Here is a 25,785-nt window from a genome sequence, read left to right on the forward strand (position 1 = left end):
ATTCTTGCCAAAATCTCTTTACATAGGTAAACTTATTTTTAAAAAATCTTTGGTAATTCTTAAAGTATAATGTCATACAAAAATGGAAACGTTATTGAAATATAAATAGGAAAGGCTGAAATTCCGTGTTCTTCCCTGCCCTCACTTTTCCACTTCCTCCCTTCCCTAGGTATAACCACTGTCAACATTTTGGTGTCCTCAGATCTACTCTCAAACACCTGGTAAGGCTCAAGAATATTATCAGTGATTTTTTGTTGTTGAAACTGTGTTCAAATTATACATTAAGAAAAATTGCCATCTTATGTTGTCTTCCTATTCAAAAACATATTCTGTCCATTTAGTTCAGCCTTATTTTATATATCTCATTTAAAACTTCATAATTTTATTTATATAGATTCCAACATTTTGTATTGTTTATTTCCAGATAGTTTATTTCCAGATAGATAATATCGTGAAAGGATTTTTTTTTTCAGTCTGTTGTCTTTCTAATCACTGGTGGTGAAAACAAATGCTCTTTGTTTTTGTCTAGTAGTCTTACTAATTTTAATAGCTTTGCAATGGATTATTTTGGGTTTTTATGTTACATAATCACATCATGGGCAAATTATGATAATTCCATATCCTCTGTATTTTATTTCTAGTTCATGTTTTATTGCTTTTTGAAAACTTTTAGAATAACAGTAAATAGCAATGGTAATAATAGAAATTCTTACTGGTCCTGATGATAATCAGATTCCCTCTAATGGCAATGTTTAGTATAAAATTGAAAGTCTTTGTTGAGAGGCAGAATGGCATACTGCCACAAGTGGAGTCTCTGCAGCCTCATTGCTGGGTTCACATCCTGGCTGGGTCTTCCTAGAGGTGTAAACTTAGGCAAGTTTCTTCTCCTCTCTGTGCCGCACTGTACTCATCTCTAAGACAGGGGCAATAATAGTTTCTACCTCATACAGTTTTCATGAGGATTAAATAAATATTTTATAAGCATTTACAAGAATTTTGATACTATATTAAGCACTGATTCCATCAATAAAGCAGTGTGCTTTATGTTATCAATGGCTTTTAGACACATTCAAAATGCACTGGTAATTCAGAACACGAGCAGTGTGCTAGTTTAAAAACATTCTACTGTTGAAGTGTAATACTTGTGTTTTCTTTTTTGCCGCTCTCTGTTTTCATGCTGAAGTATATGAAATTAGCTCAATATTTTCCATTCTAACATTTTCCAAAGAATATTACTTATTACTTGGAGTCTGTGTAAATTTATACCATTTGTATTTCTGTAGTTTTAGGCTGCTGGAGATGAAGTGTGGCTTTTTAGTAGTTCCAGCTGCTATAAAGCCCTGCTGCCTAAGCTGACGCCACTACCTTTTTACAATTCGTTCAAAAACAGTACTGCTCTTTATTTTTTAAAAGGAATTGTTAAGTTTAAGGTAGCTCCCGTGGTCAATTTCTGCCTTATACTGGCTTCTGCCTAGTCAACACAGATATGATTGGGTGTGTGTGGCATGGGGCCCCAGGAAGGCATGACAACTAGAATGTATCAGTCTCTGGTTTCACAAATATTCTCTTTTTCCTAGATACTCTCATTCCCTAGAGGGTCTCCTCCAATCCCCAGACTTAAATGCCATCTGTGTACTAATGACTCCCCAGTTTTTGCCTCCAGCCCTGACCATATTCATGTATCCGGCTGTCTATCTGATATTCTTATGTCTGGGGTTAACCAGAATGTCTCTAATATTACATTTTGTATGATATGTGTTGATTCTATATAGTCCTTGTTGAGAGGCAGACTGGCATGCAGTCTCAAGTGTTAACCTTCTCATATCTAATCTCCAGACCTGCTCATCCCTCGTTTTCTCCATCAGAGTGAAGCAAAGCATTGTCCTTTACTTTGCTCAGGTCAAAACGCTGGATCACTCATGACTCCTTTCTTTCTCTGAAATCTTCATCCAGTCCGTTAGTAAACCGATCAATTTTACACTCAAAATTTACCTAGTATCCTATGGCTTCACACAACCCCCTCCACCACCGTTCCAGCCTGAGCCATCAGCACCTGTCGTTCAGCTCTTTTGCAGAAGCTCCCTTACTGCTCTCCCCGCTGCGGTCCTTGTTTCTATGTGGTCTATTCCCAACACAGCTGCCAGAACCATCCTGTAAAATACAACTGAGATTTGTTGTTCCTCTGCCTCAAATCCTCCACTGACCTTTCATGTTAAACTGAAAACCCCAAGGCCCCTAACGTCCACCAGGTCCCCCGCTTCCACACCACACCCCGATGTATGACATTATCACATACTACTCTCTACCTCTCTCATCCACTCCAGCCTCCTGCACCTCACTGACCATTATTCTCCTGTGTCAATGCCTTTGCACTTGTTGCTTTATCTCCCTACAACATTCATCCCTTAGATGTCCACAAGGCTCCCTCACTGTCTTCAGGTCTCTACTTAAAAATAACATCTTATCCAAGAGCTTTTCCCATCATGCCACATAAAATGGTCCTTCTTCTCTACGCTAGACGCTATCCATTCTCTGTATCATTTTTCTTCATAGCACTTATTTTCATTTGACACTTCTTTTGTTTGCTTATTGTCTGTCTTGTTCACCAATATATCCCTAGTGCCTAGAAAACTCTCCAGCATCTAGTAGGTACTCAATAAGTGTTAAATGAATGAACACTGTCATTACATGAGGACAATCTGTAATACATTGACAGTTAACAATATAAGGATCTGAAAAGGCATGAAAACTAATACATATCGTGTGTTTCCTGGCTGCCAGCCCTGTGCTAGCAAGTTTATACAGAGCTTCTGAGAACAGGGGAACTTAGTAGAGTCTAATCTCTATTTAGAGATTTAACTCTTTGCAAGGATTAGATTGTTATATAGGTGGAATGATTTCAGAAATGCTCACAAAAATAAAAGTTTATCTAGTCCCCTAAGGCCTTAGATATATTTAAATGGGGGGAAAGCCATCCATTTCATTCATGATGAAAAAGTTAACCTGTTAATCCTTCATTAGAGAGGTGAGACATGTTGAGTTATGACTGTTGTGTGTTCATTTGAACACATTTTGGTAGAAGTGAGGGAAATGACACGGAATAGGGAAGTAGGGGCAGCAACAGCAAACTGCCCATTCCTCTGAAGCAGCACAGCCTCACTGGGAAGAGCAAACAACATTCACATGGGCCTGGTTTTAAATTCTTGCTCTGAATTTGGTTTCGCTGTGGTCTTTGGCAAGTGCTCTGAATGTCCGTTTCCTAACTTCAATAATAAGATTTTCCTAAGTATGAAGGGTGAAACTATAAGGGTAATGCTTAGGACAGTGCCTATCAGATTTAGAAAATGACAATAAATAGTAGCTATTTTAAATTTTCTCTAGGGCTAGATTCTATTTCATAAAGAATCTTGTTAAAGAATGAGTACTAGATGTCAATAATTAGAGAAAAACACTTCACAGTTCCATTATCAAAGAGATCCTTAATGTTTTACTTCCCTGGATGGGCACCGTGACTTCCCGCATAAATGTTTTACTGGACAGATGCTGTGACCTCATTCAAATATATGCTTTCAGTACCTCTTATAAGTCTTCTTGAAGCTCATTATTTATTGTACGGGGCCCAGCTTGAGGACTACAAGGTCTCTTTTTTCCTACCTGAATAATTTGAGGGTTCTCGAACACTCTGACTACAAGGCAATGCTTGGAGGGTGTCTTAGGGTCTTAAGTTGTCCTCATGTAAGAAAGCAAGGCTGTAATTTATAAGTGTTACGGAGTCCAGGAATGTGGTTGTCCAGACGCTGTCTCATGAGCATGCTCCTTCTTTCTTCCCCAGTGGAGTTTTTTTATAAATAATCACCATCTTCTTTTTAAGTTCTGAGCTTGTAGTCTTGTTTTCTACATCATAATGATGTAACACTGATTATTAAATTAACTAAAATATTGGCAGTATAGCTGTATTGTGAAGGTGGGAGAGGAAAGGTGAAGGGAAGTGTGCTGAATCTCTCCTATTATAACAGGAAGTCAATAAGTAACTTAAATAAATACGTGAATTACAGAATATGTATAGTATTTAAAAGTATGGAGGTAAGCGTAGTAAGATAAAGATGTGCATTTATCAGACAGAACATTTTCAATAGATTAATGATGCTACTATGAGCTGACTATGTCCAGTTGCTGTGGGAGTACAGCTTAATCATCTTGCCCGTGGGGAAAGACTTATTATAGGAGAGATACTCAGGTGTCTCTTTTAGAAACAAGGGGTATAGAGGATTGGTCTATATGACCAATCAATATGACCAATCTATATGACCAATATAGACCAATATAGGTCTATATGACCAATATAGACCAATCTATATGACCAATATAGGATTGGTCTATTTATGAGATAGATTGTGATCATGGGGTAGTTAGGTAGGGAAAATCTTCTATACTGGAGGGCAGGGTTCCCCTCCCCACCCCCACTTTTTTGGTCAGAAACATAGACTCATTTTCTAAAGTTACTTTTACTTTAGCCTTTGCGTTCCCAGATCCATTCTCTGCTTTTCAACATTCCTGGTCTGGAATCTGGTAACTACAAATGGAAATCCTGAGGATAACACTCTGGTGAGAGAAGCAGAATAAGGAAGCTCAGAGATCACTTGCCAGAAAGTGACCAGACTGGACAATTTGCTTTTATTTTGACATTTCAGAGGCTATATATTCCAGATATGGAGCCAATCTGGGATAAAACTTTGGAAATGGTTAAGCAGTACTTTACATCTTCACATCGAAAAGAGCCTCGAGACCCTCTAAGGCCTTGCTACTTAAAGTGTGGTGCACAGAGCAGCAGCCATGCCATCACTGGGGAGGCTGTTGGAAAGCCGTTATCTTATAATTCATCCTAGTGAATCGAATCCACCGAGTCAGAATCTGCATTTGAGTAAGATCCCCAGGTTATTTGCACATCAAAGTTGAAGCATCACTGGTTTGAGGAATGAAGACGTGGAAACAGATGGGCTGATGGGAGTTGTATGAGCAAGGATTAAAAAGCCAAGCTGGAAGGAGCTGATCTCTAGCTGCACGTGGGCTGGAGCCTGGCTGGGTCACAGAAGCTGGTGAGTGCAAGAGAGGAATGCATTACAGGGCTAAATGGACCATCAATGTCTAGTGCCAGTTACTGGGAAGGAGAAAGAATTTTCAGATTAAGAAATGACATAATCTAGTGTAGAGATTTATTTTTAGCTCCAGCACTCTGCCCCACACTCAACCCAAAGATGGACAGGCAAAGGCAAAGGCATATATATGCAAGATGGCTAGAAGTAGTGATCCTTTGCAAAGTTAAAGAAGTATAGCTGATGAGAACTTTTCTCTCCTCTTCCTAAAATGTTCAGAGATATATTTTCTGACATATCCATCTCTTCTGAACAAGAGAGAAAAATAACACCTAATTAAGACTAAAATATTCAGAAAAAATATTAAAATTCATAAAACCTAATGATAGGTCTCCCTTCATCTCTCATTTACCAATAGAACTGTTAAGCTGGTCACACTTCTAATTTCTACAGAGAAATTCATGAATCAAAAGATTTGAAATGATAAAGGCTCATTTTAGTAGCTCCTCATCCCAATGAAGATATAAATGATTTTAGCATTTTATTTTCCAATGATCTTAAACTTTTTATATCTCCTGGAATGTCAGCGCAGGCCTTGAAATTCAGACTCATAATCCCATAACGCAAACAGGAAAAGCAGTGAATGGTTTTGAAACAATTGAACCGTGATATACTTAGCTCATGTTGGACACCAAAAAATACCTTATTCACCTACTCAAAACGTTCATTCCGGGCTTCCCTGGTGGCGCGGTGGTTGAGAGTCCACCTGCTGATGTAGGGGACACGGGTTCGTGCCCCGGTCCGGGAAGATCCCACATGCCACGGAGTGGCTGGGCCCGTGAGCCATGGCCGCTGAGCCTGCGCGTCCTGAGCCTGTGCTCCGCAATGGGAGAGGCCACAACAGTGAGAGGCCCGCGTACCGCAAAAAAACAAAAACAAAAACATTCATTCCCACACCATGTATGTAATCACCCATTGACTATATATTAAATATTTATATATAGTAAAGCGTAAATTTCCATTCCTTTATTGAATAGTTTATATATTTGCTAAAGGAAATTACAGTTTTGCTTAGGTAAGTAAGCCATTAAAGAAATACCTGGAGGCTGATTTTTATAGTTATCTAGACTTTAATCATCTTATTGAAGTTCCCTCAGAATTCTTCTCAAGATACACTGTAACTTCAAATAGAAATGGGGGAAAAAGACATTTATGCACATTTACAAAAACTTCCAAATGGCTGACTTTCCTCTTCTATCTTTGTCATTGTTTCCATCCCAAGCAGCTTAACCATTTTTCTGCACTATTTTGTGTCAGAGGTTTGGTAGGTTATTTGGATGCAGTAGTAAGTGGTGTTTCTACAAAATGAAGCAACTGAGGGATAATTATCAGTTGAAATACCTCCAAAATGTTCATATTTTGTGTGTCGGATTTTTTTTGAAAAAATTGCAGTTAGATAAGAACCTTATCTGAGATCTTTGTTATCTCCAATCTTCAGATTCTTTGGGTTTTCTAAAGGCTCTCACTGTTCATAGACTGTTCTTTTGCTTTCAAGAGCTCCTCAACAGTAAGCACGTTGGCGTGTTCTTGGTCCTGGATTTCTCACTGACAGACTCAGGATCTGAGGAACATGACACATCACTCACATTCAGACTGTGGAAGAGCCCTGTTCCTTTGAACATTTTGGTGCTATTGCTTAAAAGTTGAGCCATAGCTGGAAAATAGAGGCTGGGAAATGGAGAATGCTTTAGAGTTGGTAGGAGGAGGAGGGAGAAAGAGGAGAAGGGTGTAAATGCCTCTAGCAGAGGTTTTGACAGATGGCTGGGGCCAGATGAAAGAGTAATTGAGGCAGGATTTTTTTTTTTCTGTGTATGTTTCCATTTGTATTAAAATATCAGAGTTGTTGCTGAATCTATTTTATATGAATCTATTTTATATGATGAGGTAATAATTAGGTAAGCTGGAGCAAAGATCTGGGCCAGGACATTAATGATACAATGGCTATAAAAATATAACACACAAAACTCTGTATACAGACAAAGTAAAAGTATCAGTGGTTTCTGGAAGTGGGGGAGACATGGGTCAGGGGGAATAAATAATGGAGCACAGAGGAAAATACTCTTTATGATACCATAATGGTGGATACATGTCATTATACATTTGTCCAAAGCCATGGAATGTACAGCCCTAATGTGGATTCTGGGTGATGATGATGTGTCAGTTTAAGTTCATCGATTGTAGCCAATGTACCACTCGTGTGGCTGATGTTGTTAATGGGAGAGGCTGTGCGTGTGTAGGGGTAGGGGGTATATGGGAAATTTCTGTACCTTCCACTCAATTTTGCAGTGTACCTAAAACTGCTCTGAAAAAATAACATCTATTATATATCTGTATCTATAGTTATATCTCACATTAGCCTGTGCATTTGCTTATGTTTGACTGCTATGGAAAGGAATGTTACATAATTTGCACATGAACAAAAAAGAATATATACAGTAATCAAGAAGGAATAGAAAACCAGCCATCTCTAGCTGGCCTCCAAGAGTATTATGAGATGAATATCTGTTAAGAGTATTTTGAGATGATCTTATAACTGTGCACCTGCGAGAACAGAGAGGACTCCAACATGAAGTAATATCAATTGTGCGAAAGTTACACAAAATGCATAAAAAAGGCAAAATCTGAATTATTTAGGCACCATACATATGTTTCATGACTAGCATAAAAGAAATGAAGAAAAAGAGATTATTTTATTTTATTTTTAATAAATTTTATTGGAGTATAGTTGATTTACAATGTTGTGTTAGTTTCAGGTGTATAGCAAAGTGAATCAGTTATACATGTACATATATCCACTCTTTTTTAGATTATTTTCCCATATAGGTCATTACAGAGTATCGAGTAGAGTTCCCTGTGCTATACAGTAGGTCCTTATTAGTTATCTGTTTTATATATAGTAGTGTGTACATGTCAATCCCAATCTCCAAATTTATCCCTCCCTCCTTTCTCCCCTGGTAACCATAGGTTTGTTTTCTACATCTGTGACTCTATGTCTGCTTTGTAAATAAGTTCATTTGTACCATTTTTTTAGATTCCACATATAAGCGATATCATATGATATCTGCCTTTGTCTGACTTACTCAGTATGACAATCTCTAGGTCCATCCATGTTGCTGCAAATGACATTATTTCATTCTTTTTTATGTCTGAGTAATATTCTATTGTGTATATGTCCCACATCTTCTTTATTCATTCCTCTGTTGATGGACATTTAGGTTGCTTCCATGTCTTGGCTATTGTAAATATAGTGCTGCAATGAACACTGGGGTGCATGTATCTTTTGGAATTATGGTTTTCTCCAGATATATGCCCAGAAGTGGGATTGTTGGATCATATGGTAGTTCTACATTCAGTGTCTTAAGGAACCTCCATACTGTTCTCCATAATGGTTGTACCAACTTACATTCCAACCAACAGTGTAGGAGGGTTCCCTTTTCTCCACCCCATTCCAGCATTTATTGTTTGTAGATTTTTTGATGATGGGCGTTCTGACAGTGTGAGGTGATACCTCATTGTAGTTTTTATTTGCATTTCACAAAGAGGTTACTTTAAAAGCTCAATGCAGTTTGAACTCTTTGATCTTTGAAAAAGACAGTATTCCTTTGGGGATGAAAATGGTTCTTTTGCTTGAGGAAACACCTTACAGACACTGCACTGTTTTGAAAGACAGAGTCTAAGTGAGAGGGCTTTAGGCAAATAAAAGCTAAATAATTCTACAAAATGAAGTGGAAGAAAGATTAATTACTGGCATTTGTAAAAACAAGGATTCGGGGTCTTGGTAGAGAGAAGAAACTTGAGCAAGATTGCCATCTTAAGGTCCTAAAGTCAAGAATGATTGCCAGCAAGGTCCTAAAGTCAAGAATGATTAGCAACTAATCCACCTGAGAAGGAATGGCCATGGACCTTTAAAACACTTCCCATGAATCACTGTCTCATCTGAGGCATAATCTAAACCTCTATGTGATACTCCATCCTTTAGGGGAACCCCATCACACAGGGCAGCCAAGTGCTCAGAGAGTTGTTGGAAGGTGTCAGGGCGAATGAGTGAAGAAAAAAATACTCACGAGAAGTAAACTAATGAGCTGTGGATTGAGAGTGCAAAAGAAGGAGTTCATAATACTCAGGATTCCTCTTCGATCTACAGAAAGGCACAGACTTTGCACAATGCATGAGATGAGGCTAAACCTATTTTATTTGGATATTAAAGGAGAGAGAGAGCACAGAAAGCTCAAGGTTTAAGGCATCCATCTAGGCAGTAGATACTTATGAAAGACAAGTTAATGAGAGTGGTTGTGGTCAAAACGTGGATGACTTGGTGAACCATGGAAGCTGGGATTTGGGGAGGGGGATAAACGTACACTTTACTTAAGTTCTGCTGAATTCCACTGGGTTGTGCCTAGGGATGAGTGTCCACTACTATGGTGGTGACAAAGCCTTTCTAATAAGATTGAGTTTGAATCTATAAGTTCATTTTTCTCAATCAAGATGATATTAGTTAGGCTCTCCAGATTTATTAAAGTGATTTTCCCAAGATATTCAGCTATTGATGGTGGAAAAACTTGGGGTTTTTGATTCCCTGGTACAGTCCTTTTTTTTTTTTTTTTTACCGTACAGTGCTCTTATGTTGATAATTAAAGCTTCTCACTTTTGTTAAACACTCACAATGTCTAACATGTGTAACATATGATTACCATATGTATATTTTATATTTAGAATATCTATATTAATTATATTAGTCCTGCAGTTACTATAGACAGCATCTACTATAGGAAGATGCAAAGGTGAAGAAGACATACCTTTTACTTAAAAGATAAACACGATGTGATTGTCATGGAGAAGATAGGCCAATAAACCAACATTGCAGATCATTTTGCTGTGTGTCATAGTGAAGGTATTTAGAGGGCGTTTGGAAAGCAGAAGGGAAGAAACATTTAACTCTAGAGATTCAGAAGGGATACATATAGAGAATGAGTGAATGAATGAATTTTACACTAGCGCATTTCTTTATGAGTCTCGTCTCGTATACAATGAAACTATTATTTCAGTTCTACCTGATTCGTAGGACCTTGTGAAAATATGCTTTGGTAGAATCCTGTTTATTCTAAAACGTTTGTAAGTGTTTTAAAATAACAGTGAGCTTTAAAATAACAGTGTTTTTAAAATAGAGGCTTCAAATTCCCTTTCTTCCATTCTGGGCATTTACTGCTTCTAGAATTTAAGCCAAACTCAAAATAAGCCTTTTAGTTTATGCTGTTAGGGTTTAACTTGTAAAAGAAAAATAATGTTACAACGTAAGTTGAAAGTTAATATGATCTGAATTTATTAGCCCACAGGGTAAAGAATTACGATTTGCAAGACTATTAAATGGGCCCAGAAGTCAGTCTCACCAAGTTCTAGAAACAAGTAAACAGATGACATTTTTAGAGGATGACACACAAGACCTCAGCTAACCCAATAATTTTGGTTTTGTTAATATATAACAAAATTAATTTGCTTTTGTGACTATAATTTATTGAAAAGGCAGTTACAGAGTTTCACGTTCTCGCTATAGTCGAAGAGTATAAACATGAACACATTTGTGCTCAAATATGAACCTATCAATGGTTACCAGCTGTAAGGCAGGTCTATGTTTTTTTCAAAATCAGCATAATTAACTTGAAATATATTTTTTTATTAAACGAGATTGTAAGAGAATTATTTCAGACAAATTTGATTTTTTTTCCTTTTTTTGATCAGACATTTTTACAATTGAACTATAGTTGATTTATAATATTTTATTAGTTCCAGGTGTACAGCACAATGATTCAGTATTTTTAAAGATTATACTCTATTAAGAGTTATTACAAGATAATGGCTATAATTCCCTGTGCTCTACAATATATCCTTGTTGCTTATGAATTTTATACATAGTAGTTTGTACCTGTTAATCCTCTACCCCTAATTTTTCCCTCCCCCCTTCTCTCTCCCCTTTGGTAACCTCAAGTTTGTTTTCGATATCTGTGAGTCTGTTTCTGCTTTGCTATATACGTTCATTTGCATTATTTCTTAGATGCCGCAAATAAGTGATATCATACGGTCTTTGTCTTTCTCTGACTTATTTCACTAAGCGTAATACTCTCTAGGTCTATTCATGTTGCTGCAAATGTCAGAACTTCATTCTTTTTATGACTGAATAATATTCCATTGTATATATACACCACATCTTCTTTATCCGTTTGTCAAATTTGGTATTTATTTTTATTTATAGAATCAAGTGAATACATAATAAAACTGAGTAATAAATCCACAAGTTATTTCAATATAATCCCACAAGCTATTTTTTTCTGTAAAGGACCAAATATTAGATACAATCACAAAACATTTCAATATTCATCAAAACCATAACCATACAATTGTCCCAAGAAAACACACTGAAATTCTTCTGTACAGCATAATAAGCTAGGAGATACAGAACATTTGAAAAAGCAGTTCCAAAAATGGAATACTAAATATACAACATCAATTCTTTTTTTTTTAATCTTTATTGGAGTATAATTGCTTTACAATGGTGTACAATATCAGTTCTTAATAAATTTGCTATAATAATGAGCTAAAGCATCCTAGAATATGTTAAGTCAGAAATCCTGTGATATAAAGACAACTACTTTCAAGTGTGGAGATGCTAATTATTTTATATTAATGCTAATTGTTAATTATTCTGATATTACTATCAGACTTAGTCTCAGATTTCCCTTTCTGAATTTGCTAATTTGACCCCGGAACACAAAAATATTTAATTCACTCTATAACACTTTGTTTTTATTTAACATAAATTAATGTAAAAAGATGCGAGATATATATCTATAATTTAAAAATGGCATTTAATTTTCACCTAAAATATATAGTTTTGATGCTGACATACTATAGGTCACATGTACATTTTCATTCATCATAATTTAATGTACCTAAAAACTGAGTTAGAACAATATTCTTAAAATGCCTGTGTGTGCACTGGAATTTATGTGATTCAACCCATTTAAGGCTCTCTTGGGGCCTTAAAGGAAATAACTCTTCCTGTGAATAGTTCTTAAATTTTTGCTCAAATTGGCAGAGGTCAAATTTTAATTAAGAAACGTTCTCTAATATTTATTCTCCATGTGCTACTCGTGATGTCAAGTGTTGCCAATGACACTGAGTGGCACTAAAAAGACCACAGGGAGGGAAAGGGCAGGGATACAGTGGCTGCTTCTGCACCTCCAGGACTAGCATCCCAGGTGGCCCTGCCTGAGCTTAGTCTAAGTAAAGATGTTGCCTCCAGTATGAAAATCCGTAAGGACCCAATTTACATGGGTTTAAAGGAACCAAATCTCTGATATTTGCGGTTAAGGATGAGGCTTAATTTCTCTCTAGATGGCTTCTAATTATGGTAGGGTCAAACTCTGAAGCTATAATTTAAAGCTCTGAGTGTCCAATTATGTTACAAAAATATAGGTTTTAGAGTCTGAAAAACATAAAAATTTAACCTAATTGGATTACTTTACTTGTGAATAACAGAATGAAAGTTGTGCTTCTTAATCATCAGTGGTTGTCCTTTCTAGGAACTATAATACGTTTGGAAGGGTACTGCATGTTATTAAGATTACTTGATTTTTTTCTCTTTAAAAACCACACCCAGGATTTCCCTGGTGGCCCATTGGTTAGAACTGCAGAGAGCACAGGTTCCATCCCTGGTGGGGGAATTAAGATCCTTCATGCCATGCGCGTGGCCAAAAAAATAACGTAAAATAAAAATAAAAAAATACCTCCCTCTCTTAAGAAAAAAACCAAAAACCCTTCCCTCAATCATGGCATGAGACTTCATTGCTGATGGTGGAAGTTCTGTGTGTAGGACAAATATTTAATTAACCAAAGAATTTCACTAATTTCCTTCATAGTTATTTTTACACTTTAAAAATACATGTCCAAAAATTAACCCATTAAGCACTTAATATGTACTTAAAAATGATTTTTTCATCATCAATTAATGTTTATCAAATGTCCAATAGAAATATCACCAGTTTCTCCTTACTGGCGGGTTATCAATTGCATTTCCCATACCCACATAGATACATTAATATTGTATACTTGCAGGATCTTCCCACAGGTAACTGGCAAATAAAATAAGGTGATGAAACACATTTATCCTTGACTGCAAACCTTCATTTAAGATACCTCAGGTCTTCTCTTTGGTCAAGAAAGGGAAATCTTCCCTTCCCAGTATACTCTTCTTCCTTACCACCTACAATTTCCTTTCTTCTGAAATAGACGGTCAGGACTCTTCCAATTTGGAATATTGTTTTGGGAGATCTAAATGCCATTCCTGGGTGTATAACATTAGGAAAGTTTAGCAGCTAGGTAAGTTAAGCTTCTCAGCCTAAACCGCAAAGAATAAGACCACGTACTTGCCTAGTGCAGAACTAGCACCCAGATCTTCTGGTGTCTCCCCAGCCCCTTTTCTGCTATCTCATGTCCTGATACATTTAAAAGGAGAAAACATGGCTGGGTAGGTTAATTTGCACCTTATTTGAGAGATGTTCCTGTAAATAAGATTCAAACTGAGTTTTTTTACTTGGAGGTACACATCAATATTTTGAAACAATCTATACAAGAACTATGAGGTTATTATTTTGGAACTGCATTTAGAAAAAAGCAGGCTCGTATTTGTTCCAACCCAAAAGGCTTTAGCTTTGAGTTGTCAAAGTCAAGTTGTCAAAAGGGCTGACAACATTACAGAGGGCAGGGATACTGAGATGCTGCTATGACTCAAATAATGAAGAATTGATGAGTTTAATTGATGGCTCATATTGGACAATGCCCTTTAAGAGACATATTTGTTATTTAAAAAAAAAGCAGAATTCTAAAACCTAAGGGCTTAATCTCTATAAAACATTTGGAAACTTTTTTTTTTAGGCATATAAATCCAGGGAGAAAAAGGCCTGAGAATTTGGAAAGGCAAGAGAATGAAGAGGAGTGAGGTTGATGGTTCCAGGTTCTCATAGTGCCATTCAGTGCTCAGTTTCTTATCGACAAAGTTTAAAAAAAAACAATAATGCTATTAAAATAGCTATTACTTCCTCTAAGGGATGCAAAGTATTTATGATGTATCCTCAAATCATTGCAAGGTCTCTAAGAAGGAAAAGGAGCCAGACAGAATAGCTCAAAAAACCCCACTGAGTTCCATTAATGAAAAATGCAGTAACAACAGCCAGTAGTGTTGTAATTTACCTCTGTTTAGAAATGAAAGAAGTTGATGCTCTTGGCTGGCTTCAATTTACCTGCAGTCAAAGGAAAGCAAATTCTCTCTTTAAATAGGAAAGCTTTGGTTAGGCAGCAGTTAGACTTAACAGTGGCCGTTGGCGATGCTTTCCGATTAATCAGCAGAGCTATATTTAAATTTTAGGATTTTGTATGCCAGACATGAAACCAACACATTCTGGTTAATGAAAAGCAAACAGGAAAAAGCTGTGAAGTTTTGAAGACACCCCCCCCCCCCGCCCCCCGCCGCCTGGGCAAAAGACTGTAATAAAAGCAAGAGCTAACACTCATACAGCACTTGACAGTTTAGGAAGATCTTTTCACACACTTGATTTCATTTCGTCCTTACAACGACCCTGTGAGGTAAGTGTTATCAACGCCATTGTACAGCCTAGGAAATGGAGGCTTTATGTCTTTTTAAGCCATTTCCCTAAAGTCATGCACTTAATAACGAAGGAAGCCAGACTAGATGCAGAGCAGTTTTCTTTCTATTTCCCCGCCCTCTTCCTGCCCAGCCCTGCTTCTCCTCCACTGTGAGACTGTTCGACGGGTGGGTGATCAGAAGGAAGGACCAAGTTATTTTTAATTAAACATGAGGGAACATTCAGTATCCTGAGTCATTCTTTAGGAGACTCGTATCTATGAATCTGGATTCCTCAGACATGAAGTAATGATGGTGTTAATATCCAGTATAGCACAGGATACCTTATAACACTGGTCAAAACATGTTTACAATTTTCTAGAGAAAGCCTACATAATACCTTAGGCAATCTACTTTCTACTCTTCTAATAAAATTGCATATTTTTCATACAAATCTGACCTTAAGCAACTTTGCAGTGGGAAGAAAAAGATATTATCGGCCAGTTGACAACATTTTCTCTAACCTTCAGCATCTTGGTAATCGTGCTTTTGACAACCAATGAAACATGAGGAACCAAAGGAGGGAACTGCCAGTTTTAAAGTTACTGTTTTGAAATGGAGGTGATTTATAGCTTCTAACAGAACTTTCCTCTTTCCACTCTGCAACAGGCACCCCCTACGCAATATGCCTCAAGATCTCATGCCTCTTCAAGGCACCATCCCACTCTAGGCCACGGTTTGAGACTGCATTTTCTGATACATAAATTAATTTTACTGGACGGAAAGATAATTTCTCTGACGTGTCTTCTAATTCCTTTCAAACCCTAAGGCTGCTGATGAGCTTACTTTGTTCAGAAATAATGCCCCTACATTATACGACTTCTAAACCAACCAAACCTTAGTTACGTCAGAAATAAAAAGAAAAGAAACCCACAGCAAAATATAAAGCCAGGTGGTTATGCTTTTTCCTTTAGAAATATGACTTCTGTTATTTCTGGGTTAGGTCTGCAGATTTTAGTGTGGCATGTTTTTATTAACATTCCGTATAAAACAATTCATAGCTTTTGCTTGTAGCAATGTGAAAATGCAACTAGAAACACAGTCTTGTACTCAACAGATTGATTTATCTTATATTTGTTCTAATAATTTCTAGCTGGATTCAGTCAGTGGGCTGAAAAGTCCATTACAGGAGTCAGGCTGCATGCTCAGGATGAAACAGGAATGAATTGGATGGACTTGGAGGATTTAGCTGAGTCCTTCCACACGCCGGTCCTATTTGTGGGGCTTCGGTTGTTAGTGAAGGAAGTCTGTTTTCGGCTCATACTGTCAGAATCTTCTTTGTTGAATATTTGTTTCATGTTTTGGCAGCATGGGAAGCTTTGGATACAGTCTTGCAGGAGATGGCCACTAAAAAACATGTATATCCAGGGATTGCAGCAACTATTCAAGGAAGCGAGTAATGCAGTGATGGTGGTGGCCGGGTTTTCCGACTCTGTATGGAAAACATAAGGGGAGAGCATTTAACTAGTCAAATGCAAGTGGCAGCACTGGATAAACTCATTTTTCTGTTGGTTCACGAAAGCTGGAAAATGTTATGGGTCAATATAGAAAATAAAGTATTTTGTTTATCAGTCAGGGAAATGGTTGGTGAATGGAAATTGCTTGGTTGTAAAATATTTTCGTAGGCAAGATGCCTTGAAATTAATTCAGGGATTTTAAACCACTATTAAAATATTTAAGTAGAATGAGTGGGACTTCCAAGAGGTTAAGCATATTAAATAACTTAATAAAGTTTTGAATCCTTTGTGTTAGCACTAGCGTGTGCTAATGAACACAGCACTTAGAGAACGGCTTCCATTTCAGTGAAATTTCTAGAGGCTATAGCCACATATACCAAATTATATCCATCCTGATAACTCAGGCAAAAGTATGACATTATGGACCATGTTTAGTTGTTTTAAATTTTTTACTATTAAACATATTCTTGTAATAAGAAATCTGTACCGAAGGGGATAGTTGAAATAGGTCCCTGAAAGATGCAATATTTAGTTGTTTTCTTTGGTTAATTAGAAGCTTCATCTGATTTTAAAAGAAAACCATCTCTGATTGTGGCTTGAACAATTAAATTATATTATGAAGAACAGATAAATTAAGAAATTCCGACAGTCCTTTGAACTATTTTTTGTGTATTTGCACTGGTAAACTACATAAATATCACCTTTCACCATAGAACTATTGCACTGAGAATATACCTTTTCTAAAGGTAAGAATAATAGGCAAGCACTGATTTTCCCTTATTAATTATGAAGTTGGGCCTTCTCACTCTTGTTGCACCAGAATAAATTACAGGTTAGTTAATCAAACTTTGTGCTAAGATGCTACTCTTAAAGGTGATCAGGATCCGGGACTAAGACTGTATTCAGAAAGAATGGAAATCATCGACATACCTGTGCACAAGTGAAGAATTTTTTAGTAATTGTGTCTGAATCCTGATAAAGCAACAAATAGGCTGAATTTTTTATTTGATTAATACTTAAGAGGCTGCCAAGACCAAACAAGACAGGAAATATAGCATTTATGTTGTATTTTTCATCATCAGTGCTATTATAGCCATGACTTTTATTTGTCTGAATTAAATTCACTCTCAAGTGTTTAATTTGTACATACAACTTTCAAAGTTATATTTTCAAAATAACAAAAGGAGACACTTCTTCCCAGATACCTGTTTCCCAATTACAGTTGTTGTCAGCAACATTTCTGTAATATATTTGATGTGAAAAAAATTTTTTGTTTTCCTTATCAAAGGAAAATTTTTTTCAAGTTACAATATTAAATAATGCTTTTGGGGGTAAGTTCTCGTGAAGCTGGTTTTCCTAGTTTGTGAAGGAATTAAAATCAAACGAGCTAGTAGGTGCGGAGGACATTCTCAGAAAACTGCAAGAGTTGTGTGGAGAGATGTACAGCTGTGTGGTTAAGTTAGTGCTGAAAGACTAATGAATCAGTCTAACAAATTTAGAGTTTATTAATAATCCTGCTTTGAAACACTGGGGAGAAAAAAGTGTTAAAGTAATTGTAGGAAAAAAATCAAAACATTATGATAAGAAATGGAACACTAGCTAAATGCCAAATTAAAATGATTGACTTAAGAATCTCTCTTCAACACATTTAAACTATTTTCAAATTAAAAATATGTCCGTTTTACCCTTACTTTGGGGCATTTCTACAAAAATTTTACATTGCGATACTTTTCACAAACTAGCAAAAAGCAGTTGTGACAGTATACATATTGCTCTGAATCCAACAGACTTCAAAGCAGGGTTTTAACACAGCGGTTAGTGCTTTGGCAAGAAGTCATTATTCAGTTCTGTAATTGCGCGGCTGACTCTAGGGCACAGTTTTCTGGATTTGTGGTCTTAGGAGCTCGTTACAAATGCAGATTCCTGGGCCCCATTCCAGATCTACTGAATCAAAACGTCTGGGGTGGGGATCCCACGACTTTGGCTTTTAACAGTTCCGCTCAAGATGTGATTCTCATGCACGAAGTTTAAAAACTATTGCCCTAGAGGATATTATGAAAAGAAACTCTCTCCCCCCACCCCCCCAAGCACACAGACCCCATCTGTGCACCTTACTCCATCGTCCCGCGACACCTACCGACCCAGGGGAAATTCTTATCCCAGACAGACCACATCTGGATGATGAAGAAGGGCGCCCAGCAAACGATGTAAGCCGTCACGATCACGAAGGTCATCTTCACCGTGCGGATCTTGGCGCGGGAAATTGTCTTCACGCTGCTGACACACGGCGCGAGCAGGAGCTCCTGGTGGAAGGCGCCACCTGCGCCCTCCGCGCGGGCGCCCTTGCCCTGGCGCACCGCAGTCTTTCCGCGGACGTTGCGCCAGATGTGGTAGCAGATGAAGCCGTAGCAGGTGCCCAGGCTGATCACGGGCGCCACGAAGATGCTGCCGGTCATCCAGGTCACGTAGGCGGGGAGACCCCAGGGCTGGATGAAATTGGCCCAGCAGTCGTAGGCCTTGGTGACGTTGCTTACTTCGACCACGGAGAAGACGAAGTACTGTGGAGTGCTCAGCACGAAGCTCAGCACCCAGGCGGCAGCGATCATGAGGCGCGAGCGGCGCGCCGGCTGCTGCAGCGTCTTCAGCGGGTGGCACACGGCGATGTAGCGGTCGGCGGTCATGACCACCAGCATGTAAGCCGATGCGAACATGGCGAACACCTGCAGGTGCTTCACCACGCGGCAGAGCCCGTCGGGTCCGCGGAAACGGTAGGTGATGTCCCAGCACAGCTGAGGCAGCACCTGGAAGAGAGCGACGGCCAGGTCGGCCAGGCTGAGGTGGCGGATAAAGAGGTGCATGCGGGACATCTTGCGAGGCGTGCGGTGCAGCGCCAGCAGCACACTGCTGTTACCCAGCACGGCCACCACGAAAATCACGGCCAGCACGGCGACCTCCAGCTTGGCCAGCTCCTCGTTGCGCTCGTCCGCCAGCGGGCTGTCATCTTTCCCGAGCGCCTCCGCTTCCCAGCTGGTGTTGGCACCGCTGGCGGCCAGAGGCCACCATGGGCTGGAGTTCCCCGCGGGCCCCGCGCCGGGGCTCCCGGAGAAACTCATGCTGTCCATGCAGCGCTTCCTCGGCCTCGGCGGAGGCCCACTCCCTTCCCGCCTGCTCGCGCGGTGCGCTCCCTCCTTGTAGCGCTCACCGCGAGCCGGGCTCTGCTCGCTCTCTTGCGGGTGTCTCCCGGCGCAGCGTGTGCCACCAGCCAGTTCGGCCGCTCTCGGTCGAATTGCCCGCCCCTTTGCCTGAGCTGCCCTGTCTCAACTCGGGCGAAGCTGGGGAGGTGCGCTCCGAATCTCTGAAAGCACTGGGCTCCAAACTCAAATTACTGATGCGGAGTTTGTTTCCCCAGATCGCGTTCCCTCTCGCCTCAGTGGTTGGAGACTGCTCGGTGCCTACACTCGCTGCCTCCCTTCCCTCTTCCCTGGGGGTTTTCTTTTTCCCCCCTCCCTACGTCGGTGATTTGTCCTCTTTGCATCGCTGCTGCAGGGGTGGGGCTGGGAACTCGCGGATTACTTGGCGTAATAGGGGGTTGACCGTGGCGCTTTCCCTCTCTTCTAAAAAAACCTTGGAGATCTGGACATGTCATGCCTTTTCCGGGTTTACCATCATTTCCTCTAGCCTCCCTCAAGGGTCACCTTAACCCCCGCATTTGACTTCAACAGACGCTGTCAACATGATACCCAGAAATCCCGAGTCCACCGCCCGCGTGGGTGCTCTTGATGCTGAACTTGGCGCGTGTGCCCACCTGCATCAGCTTGGGTGTCTCCCTCCGCAGCGAGTCCGCCCATCCCGGGGAAGCCAGTCTAATTTTATTCTCAGGGCAACGTGGCTACGGGAATTTCGTCTCACACCAACCCCGCTCCTCTCCGCCCTCCTCTGTAGGGTAACAACTGGGTGACTTAAAGGGCGCTCTCTTCCCGGTAACTTTGATGCCTGCTGTTTGTTACCCTGCCCGCGTTCGCGGACCGGAAGGACGCGCTCGCAGTCCCGGCGGCTGCCTGTACAGTGCACTTATCTACAGCGGGGAAAAGGAATGTCTCCTGGTTTTCCAGTTTCCCCCGGGGCTGGGAGCGTGTTGGGGGGTGGGTGGGACTTAAGGAGTTTTCTCTAAACTTGATTCCTGGGGTTTTCTCCGGGAAAAGCCTGATTCCCACAGCTGGGATGGGCGGGATTTGGGCCACAGTAGTCCATGGGGACTTCGTCTGGTTACTACTGAATCGTGGGGACATCTCCTCGGGTGGACGAAGAGCCGCTGCTGGAGAGCGGCAGCCCAGGCAGCGCTGTCCAGGACACCGGAGCGAAAAGCCGCCAGGCTGTTTGTGCTGGTGGATGAGAAAGAGGCAACCTCCAGGCAGAAAAGAGACTCTCTGAAGCAAAGAGAGAAAAGACCACCTACCTATTAATTAGTTACTCTGGGCAGCTGGAGTCCAGCTGCGGGGCATGAGACGGGCAGGATTACTAACCCTCTCCCTTAGCTCTGCCTTTAAACTTTGGTGAAGATACGCTTGGAAGGACGGCAAGGGGGAGCTGTTTTCAGGCTATTTCACAAAAGAAGAAAAAAGGAAAAAGTAAACACTTTATAAGGTTATCTACTCTGTAGATACACGAACATGACTTTTTGGTCAGAACATTTGTGTACTGTGGCCATGGTATAATTTGATTGAGAAGAATATCTATGAAATGTAGGCAAAGAAACCAAAAGATTTTCTGAGATGCAGTTCTCAGTGATAATTCCACTTTGCTTCCCAGTTCATGCACGCTGAGTCCCAAGGCTGTCACACTAAGAGTGCTGGACTCGACCCTGGGAGTCCTTCATTGTGACTGCATAAGCCTCTGTTTATACATCTTTAAAATGGGAATGAAAGTACCCGCCTTACCTACTTTTGAGGTTACTTTGAGGATCAAGTAAGACAATGTTCTATTTGGGGAAATGCTCTCAAAACTACAAGGTGTGTGGCGTTGTCTCACTTTCTCCAAGATATCTTGGAGGCAAAAGACTTGAAAAGTTCAGAGACGTCAGTAAGTAAAATATTTCCAGACCACCTGTCTGGAAAAATCCTTCAAGCAATTAGGTAATAGTCACTGACTCGGAGAGGTGACCTTCTTTTGAGTCACAAATTACATTATTAGTGTTGCATATGAAAAATAATGTCTGACCCTAGTGTCCCAGAGTATTGCAAAAGTGGTCCATTGGCCAGAACCTGGCAATTTTATTGCCCTTGGTCCTACACCTTTGAGCTTTGAGGTTTCCTGAAGGGAAGGAATCTACAGTACAGGGTTACCAAAGTTCCTTTGCGTGTTCTTATTCCAGATGGATGGTGTGGTAGCCTCTCAGAAAATCATTCATCTGTGTCAGGCCCTCTGATCCAATAATAAAACTATATCCAAGTTATAAAAATAACTTGTTAGGCTACATTGGTGGGCACAGTTGGAAGATATTCTTTTTCAGTGAACAGTAGTGCTAATTACCTGTGTGTATTATATATATACACACACATATATATATATATTACATATGTGTGTATATATATATATACATATATATGATACATATATGTGTGTGTGTGTGTGTATATATATATATATATATGAAAAAATGTTCAAGGCAGATTCCACAACCCGGTCCCTCTTTTAAACTATGGAGTTTTAAAAATGTGTTTGTCTTGGTTTTACTGGTTCTCTATTCAAAGGAAACCAGGACCACTGAAATACTGACTCACTATTCACGTATCTGCTATGAAAATTACTCAGTGGAAGGTAAAGGAATTGTGGTCCTAAAATGTGAAAAGAGCATAGCCAGTATTTTCTGTGGCATCTTGTGCTTTGTCTTAGAGCTGTTTCTATTTGCTCTGTACTTCTTGTATTAAGACTTACTGCTTTCCCCATCTTATTCTCAGTGGATTTCAGTTAACATATTTTGGGGGTGAAATGATGAAAAGAAAAAAAATGGGAGTTGTGCATACTTGTCCTGGAGTTATCTTTCTCTGTCATTCTTCCTTCTTCCAGTTTGCAATTCCATATATTTAAGAAGTATTTCAATTAATGAAAACAGGCACCCCTTTCCCTTAGTACAATAGCTGTGTGACTTTATTTTAATCTTTCAGCTTCAAATTCTTCATCTGTAAAATCTTGGTGATAAAACATAATGCAGTGACTGCAAGGATTATTTAAGTTGTCATTTGAGTTTCTGGCATTTCATGGGTATTCAAAACATTAATTCTCCCTTTTTCCCCTAAATATGTAAATATGTTCCATATTACTTGTTATTTTGCTGATAAGATTTTTCCTTCCAATTGAAGCAGCATTTCCCCACCTCCCTTCTGTGCAATAGAAAATGATGACAGGTTTTCTATGAGAAAAGAGTTCCACAGTTGAATACATTGGGGGAGGTGCTGTATTTGCATCTTATTCTCTCCTAGAGATTCATACATAAAAAACCTATGAGAAACCTACTTAACTGTGTTTATCAGTGTTTCCCAAAGCTATTTGACCATGGAAAACACCCATCCTTTTACTTTTCCCGTGGAATAGTGATGCACATGTCACAGGACAATGGATACAGTTTGAAGAACACTGAGTAAGTGTACTTGGAGTTCCAGAACTCTGGGGTACTACCACCAGATTTAGTCAAATCAGAAAGTCCAGGGGCAGAGATGCCCAATGTCAATGGATTACATTTAGTTTATCACATTACCTTATGTACTGCTTTATAGCTGCAATCAATATGTTCTTCTTCCTTTCCTTAAACTTTCTGTTTACTTCTTGTCTTAGTGAGAAAAGGAAGAAATTGGGTGTCTGTAGGAGCATTCATTTTACTTCCATAGCCCACAATGACTCTTTCCCCTTCAATTACAAATTAATGACACTCTAGTCACAGGGCTGTAGTCTGGTATTCATACCATTACTTCTAGCAAATCAACAAATATTTGTTGCACATCACTCTGCTAGGTCTTGAGCTGGATACCAAGAAGTGTGTAATGCTCACTAACATTTAGTAAACACTTTGGGCCAGGCACTCTCACAAGTGCTTTACTTCATTTAATCCTCCCAATGACCATCTAAGGGATGTACTCTTATTATTTCACTTTACATTTGAGGAAACAGAGGCACAGAGAGGTTAAATAACTAGCCTTGGGTGACACAGTTGGTCAGTATTAGAATAAGGATTTGAACAGAAGGAACTGATTCTGGCAGAATTGACAATCATAACCATCACACTCTACTGCCACCTGTGAGCCTCATGTTCCTGCATCTTGCAGACTCATATGGGGTACTTGGGTGGTTACTTAACATTTCATCTGTGTATGATATGTTCTCCTTTAAGACTAAGAGATCAGGTAGGATCTGCTCTGGCTATTCTATATCTTTGGTTTTCTCGTTAGTAAACTAAGTACAGGATAGTAGTAGTAGTAGAATAAATAATAATAGATAATATTAATATTTACCAACGCTGAATAAGCTCTTAATTCGTGAGCTAAGAGCTTTAAATTTATTATTTTATTTACTCTTTCAAGTAGTATTTAAAATAAACTGTGTATAGGAATATACTTACTATTATCCCACTTTACAGGTGAATAAAACAAAGGTTAGGGAGGTTAAGCAACTTAACCAAAGTCACAAGACTCCAAGTGGCTGGGCTGAATCACACATCAGTCCGTCTGAAGTCCAGGCCTGTGTTCTAACCTCTGTGCCCTACTGCTGCCCATATACATCACAAGCATTTAACACATATTTGCAGAAGGAATTAACAAACATTGTAATAGAAACTGTTTTTTGAGTGCTGAAGGAACATACATTTCAGAAAGTGTTTGATGATTGGATAAATTAGGGATGAGTTCTTGAGGAGCCATCCTTAAGCACCTAAATCTCTCTAGTATCTCCATGAAAACAGAGAGTCAGCTTTCATATCTAGAGGGTCTTCAATGATTCTAGTCACCTTTCTGCCTTATGAATCCTGGACAGGTAAGTGTATATTTGATTTTAAAATTACCCAGTGAATGATTGTCTTTAACACACACACACACACACACACACACACACACACACACACTGGATTCTAAAAAATGCTGCATGTCAAACATGGAAAAACATCATGTCTTCATTATAATACTGTTTACTCTATTGGGGTCAAATGAAAAATGAGGACAGAATTTGCTCCTATTTAAAAAGTTTTATTTTCTTATGTGATAAAATGGGCTTGCCTGTTAGAAAACAGAGCTATGGCATTAAAGAGAGGCTCCCATGCTCAACAAAATCTCAAATATCCTAATATTTGTTGATGAAAAATTAAAATCTCATCACTTGTTTTGAATTTGAAAAATTCTAAGTCAGTCAATACAGCATTAGTAGAAAAGCCACTCCAAAGGAAGATTTCTAAATTTACTATTGATATCATATGTTCAGAAAATTGTTTGCATTAAAAATTATATGGTTGGGGCTTCCCTGGTGGCGCAGTGGTTGGGGGTCTGCCTGCCAATGCGGGGGACATAGGTTTGAGCCCTGGTCTGGGGGGATCCCACGTGCCGCGGAGCGACTGGGCCCGTGAGCCACAACTGCTGAGCCTGTGTGTCTGGAGCCTGTGCTCCGCGGCGGGAGAGGCCGCGACGGTGAGAGGCCTGTGCACAGCGATGAGTGGCTCCCACTTGCCGCAACTGGAGAAAGCCCTCGCACAGAAACGGAGACCCAACACAGCCAAAAATATAAATAAATAATTAATTTAAAAAAATTATATGGTTGATTTAATTTAAAACTTTAAAAAATATAAGCACATTTAAAATGTTGAGTTTAAAAATTTTGCTCCTGATGAATTAGTATGTATTTGGATTCTCTGCATTTTCATAGTTCAGCAACTTCAATATTATGCTTAGAATTTGATAATCATTAAGACACATTCTTTTAGTGAGTCGGCATCATTGAATCCACCTCTGTGTATTCATTAATTCCTTTTTCACAAGAGAAAAGGTTTGTGTTGTTTGAAGGGTGCTGACATCAGGAATTGTGATACTGTCATTATTTTGTTGGTCTCCTGTGAACACTGTCTTTTTAAAATAGACAAAAATTCTTTTTGCTTCTCCTTTTCTTCTTTTTTGAGGTTTGACAAGGGGTTAGTTTTGAAGAAATACATTCCATTTCTACATCCACTCCTCTTACCTCTTCTGTCTGCTGCCTCACATATACTTGCCAGATGCTTGAAAGTTTCTGAAAATCTCTTTTTTTGCTATTACCAGGGAGGACTGTGATTAATATGAAATATGGTACATTTTATTTTCATTAGGATTTTCATGGTGATAATTACATATTTACAACTAATTTATCCCTGGATAAAGCAGACCTGTTGCCTGAGAAAAGGTTTAATCCATTTGGACTACAACCTCTATGTATATGTAAGAATCTCTAAGGTTTAATTTCTCCAAGTATATTT

At 39.2% G+C, this 25,785-nt stretch overlaps 1 protein-coding gene across 1 annotated transcript; it reads right to left on the minus strand.

Annotated features, from left to right (window-relative positions):
• Positions 1–15,992: 15,992 nt before the first annotated feature.
• On the minus strand, positions 15,993–19,426 carry AVPR1A (arginine vasopressin receptor 1A; the record flags this gene model as incomplete). The annotated part of the gene is made up of 2 exons (XM_082849592.1): positions 15,993–16,279; positions 18,442–19,426. 2 exons carry the CDS (start codon positions 19,424–19,426, stop codon positions 15,993–15,995), a joined length of 1,272 nt encoding a protein of 423 aa, XP_082705718.1.
• Between the last annotated feature and the right edge of the window lie 6,359 nt (positions 19,427–25,785).

This window comes from Leucopleurus acutus (genome assembly GCF_964270905.1).
Source record: "Leucopleurus acutus genome assembly, chromosome: 11".
NCBI classification, from domain to species: domain Eukaryota; kingdom Metazoa; phylum Chordata; class Mammalia; order Artiodactyla; family Delphinidae; genus Leucopleurus; species Leucopleurus acutus.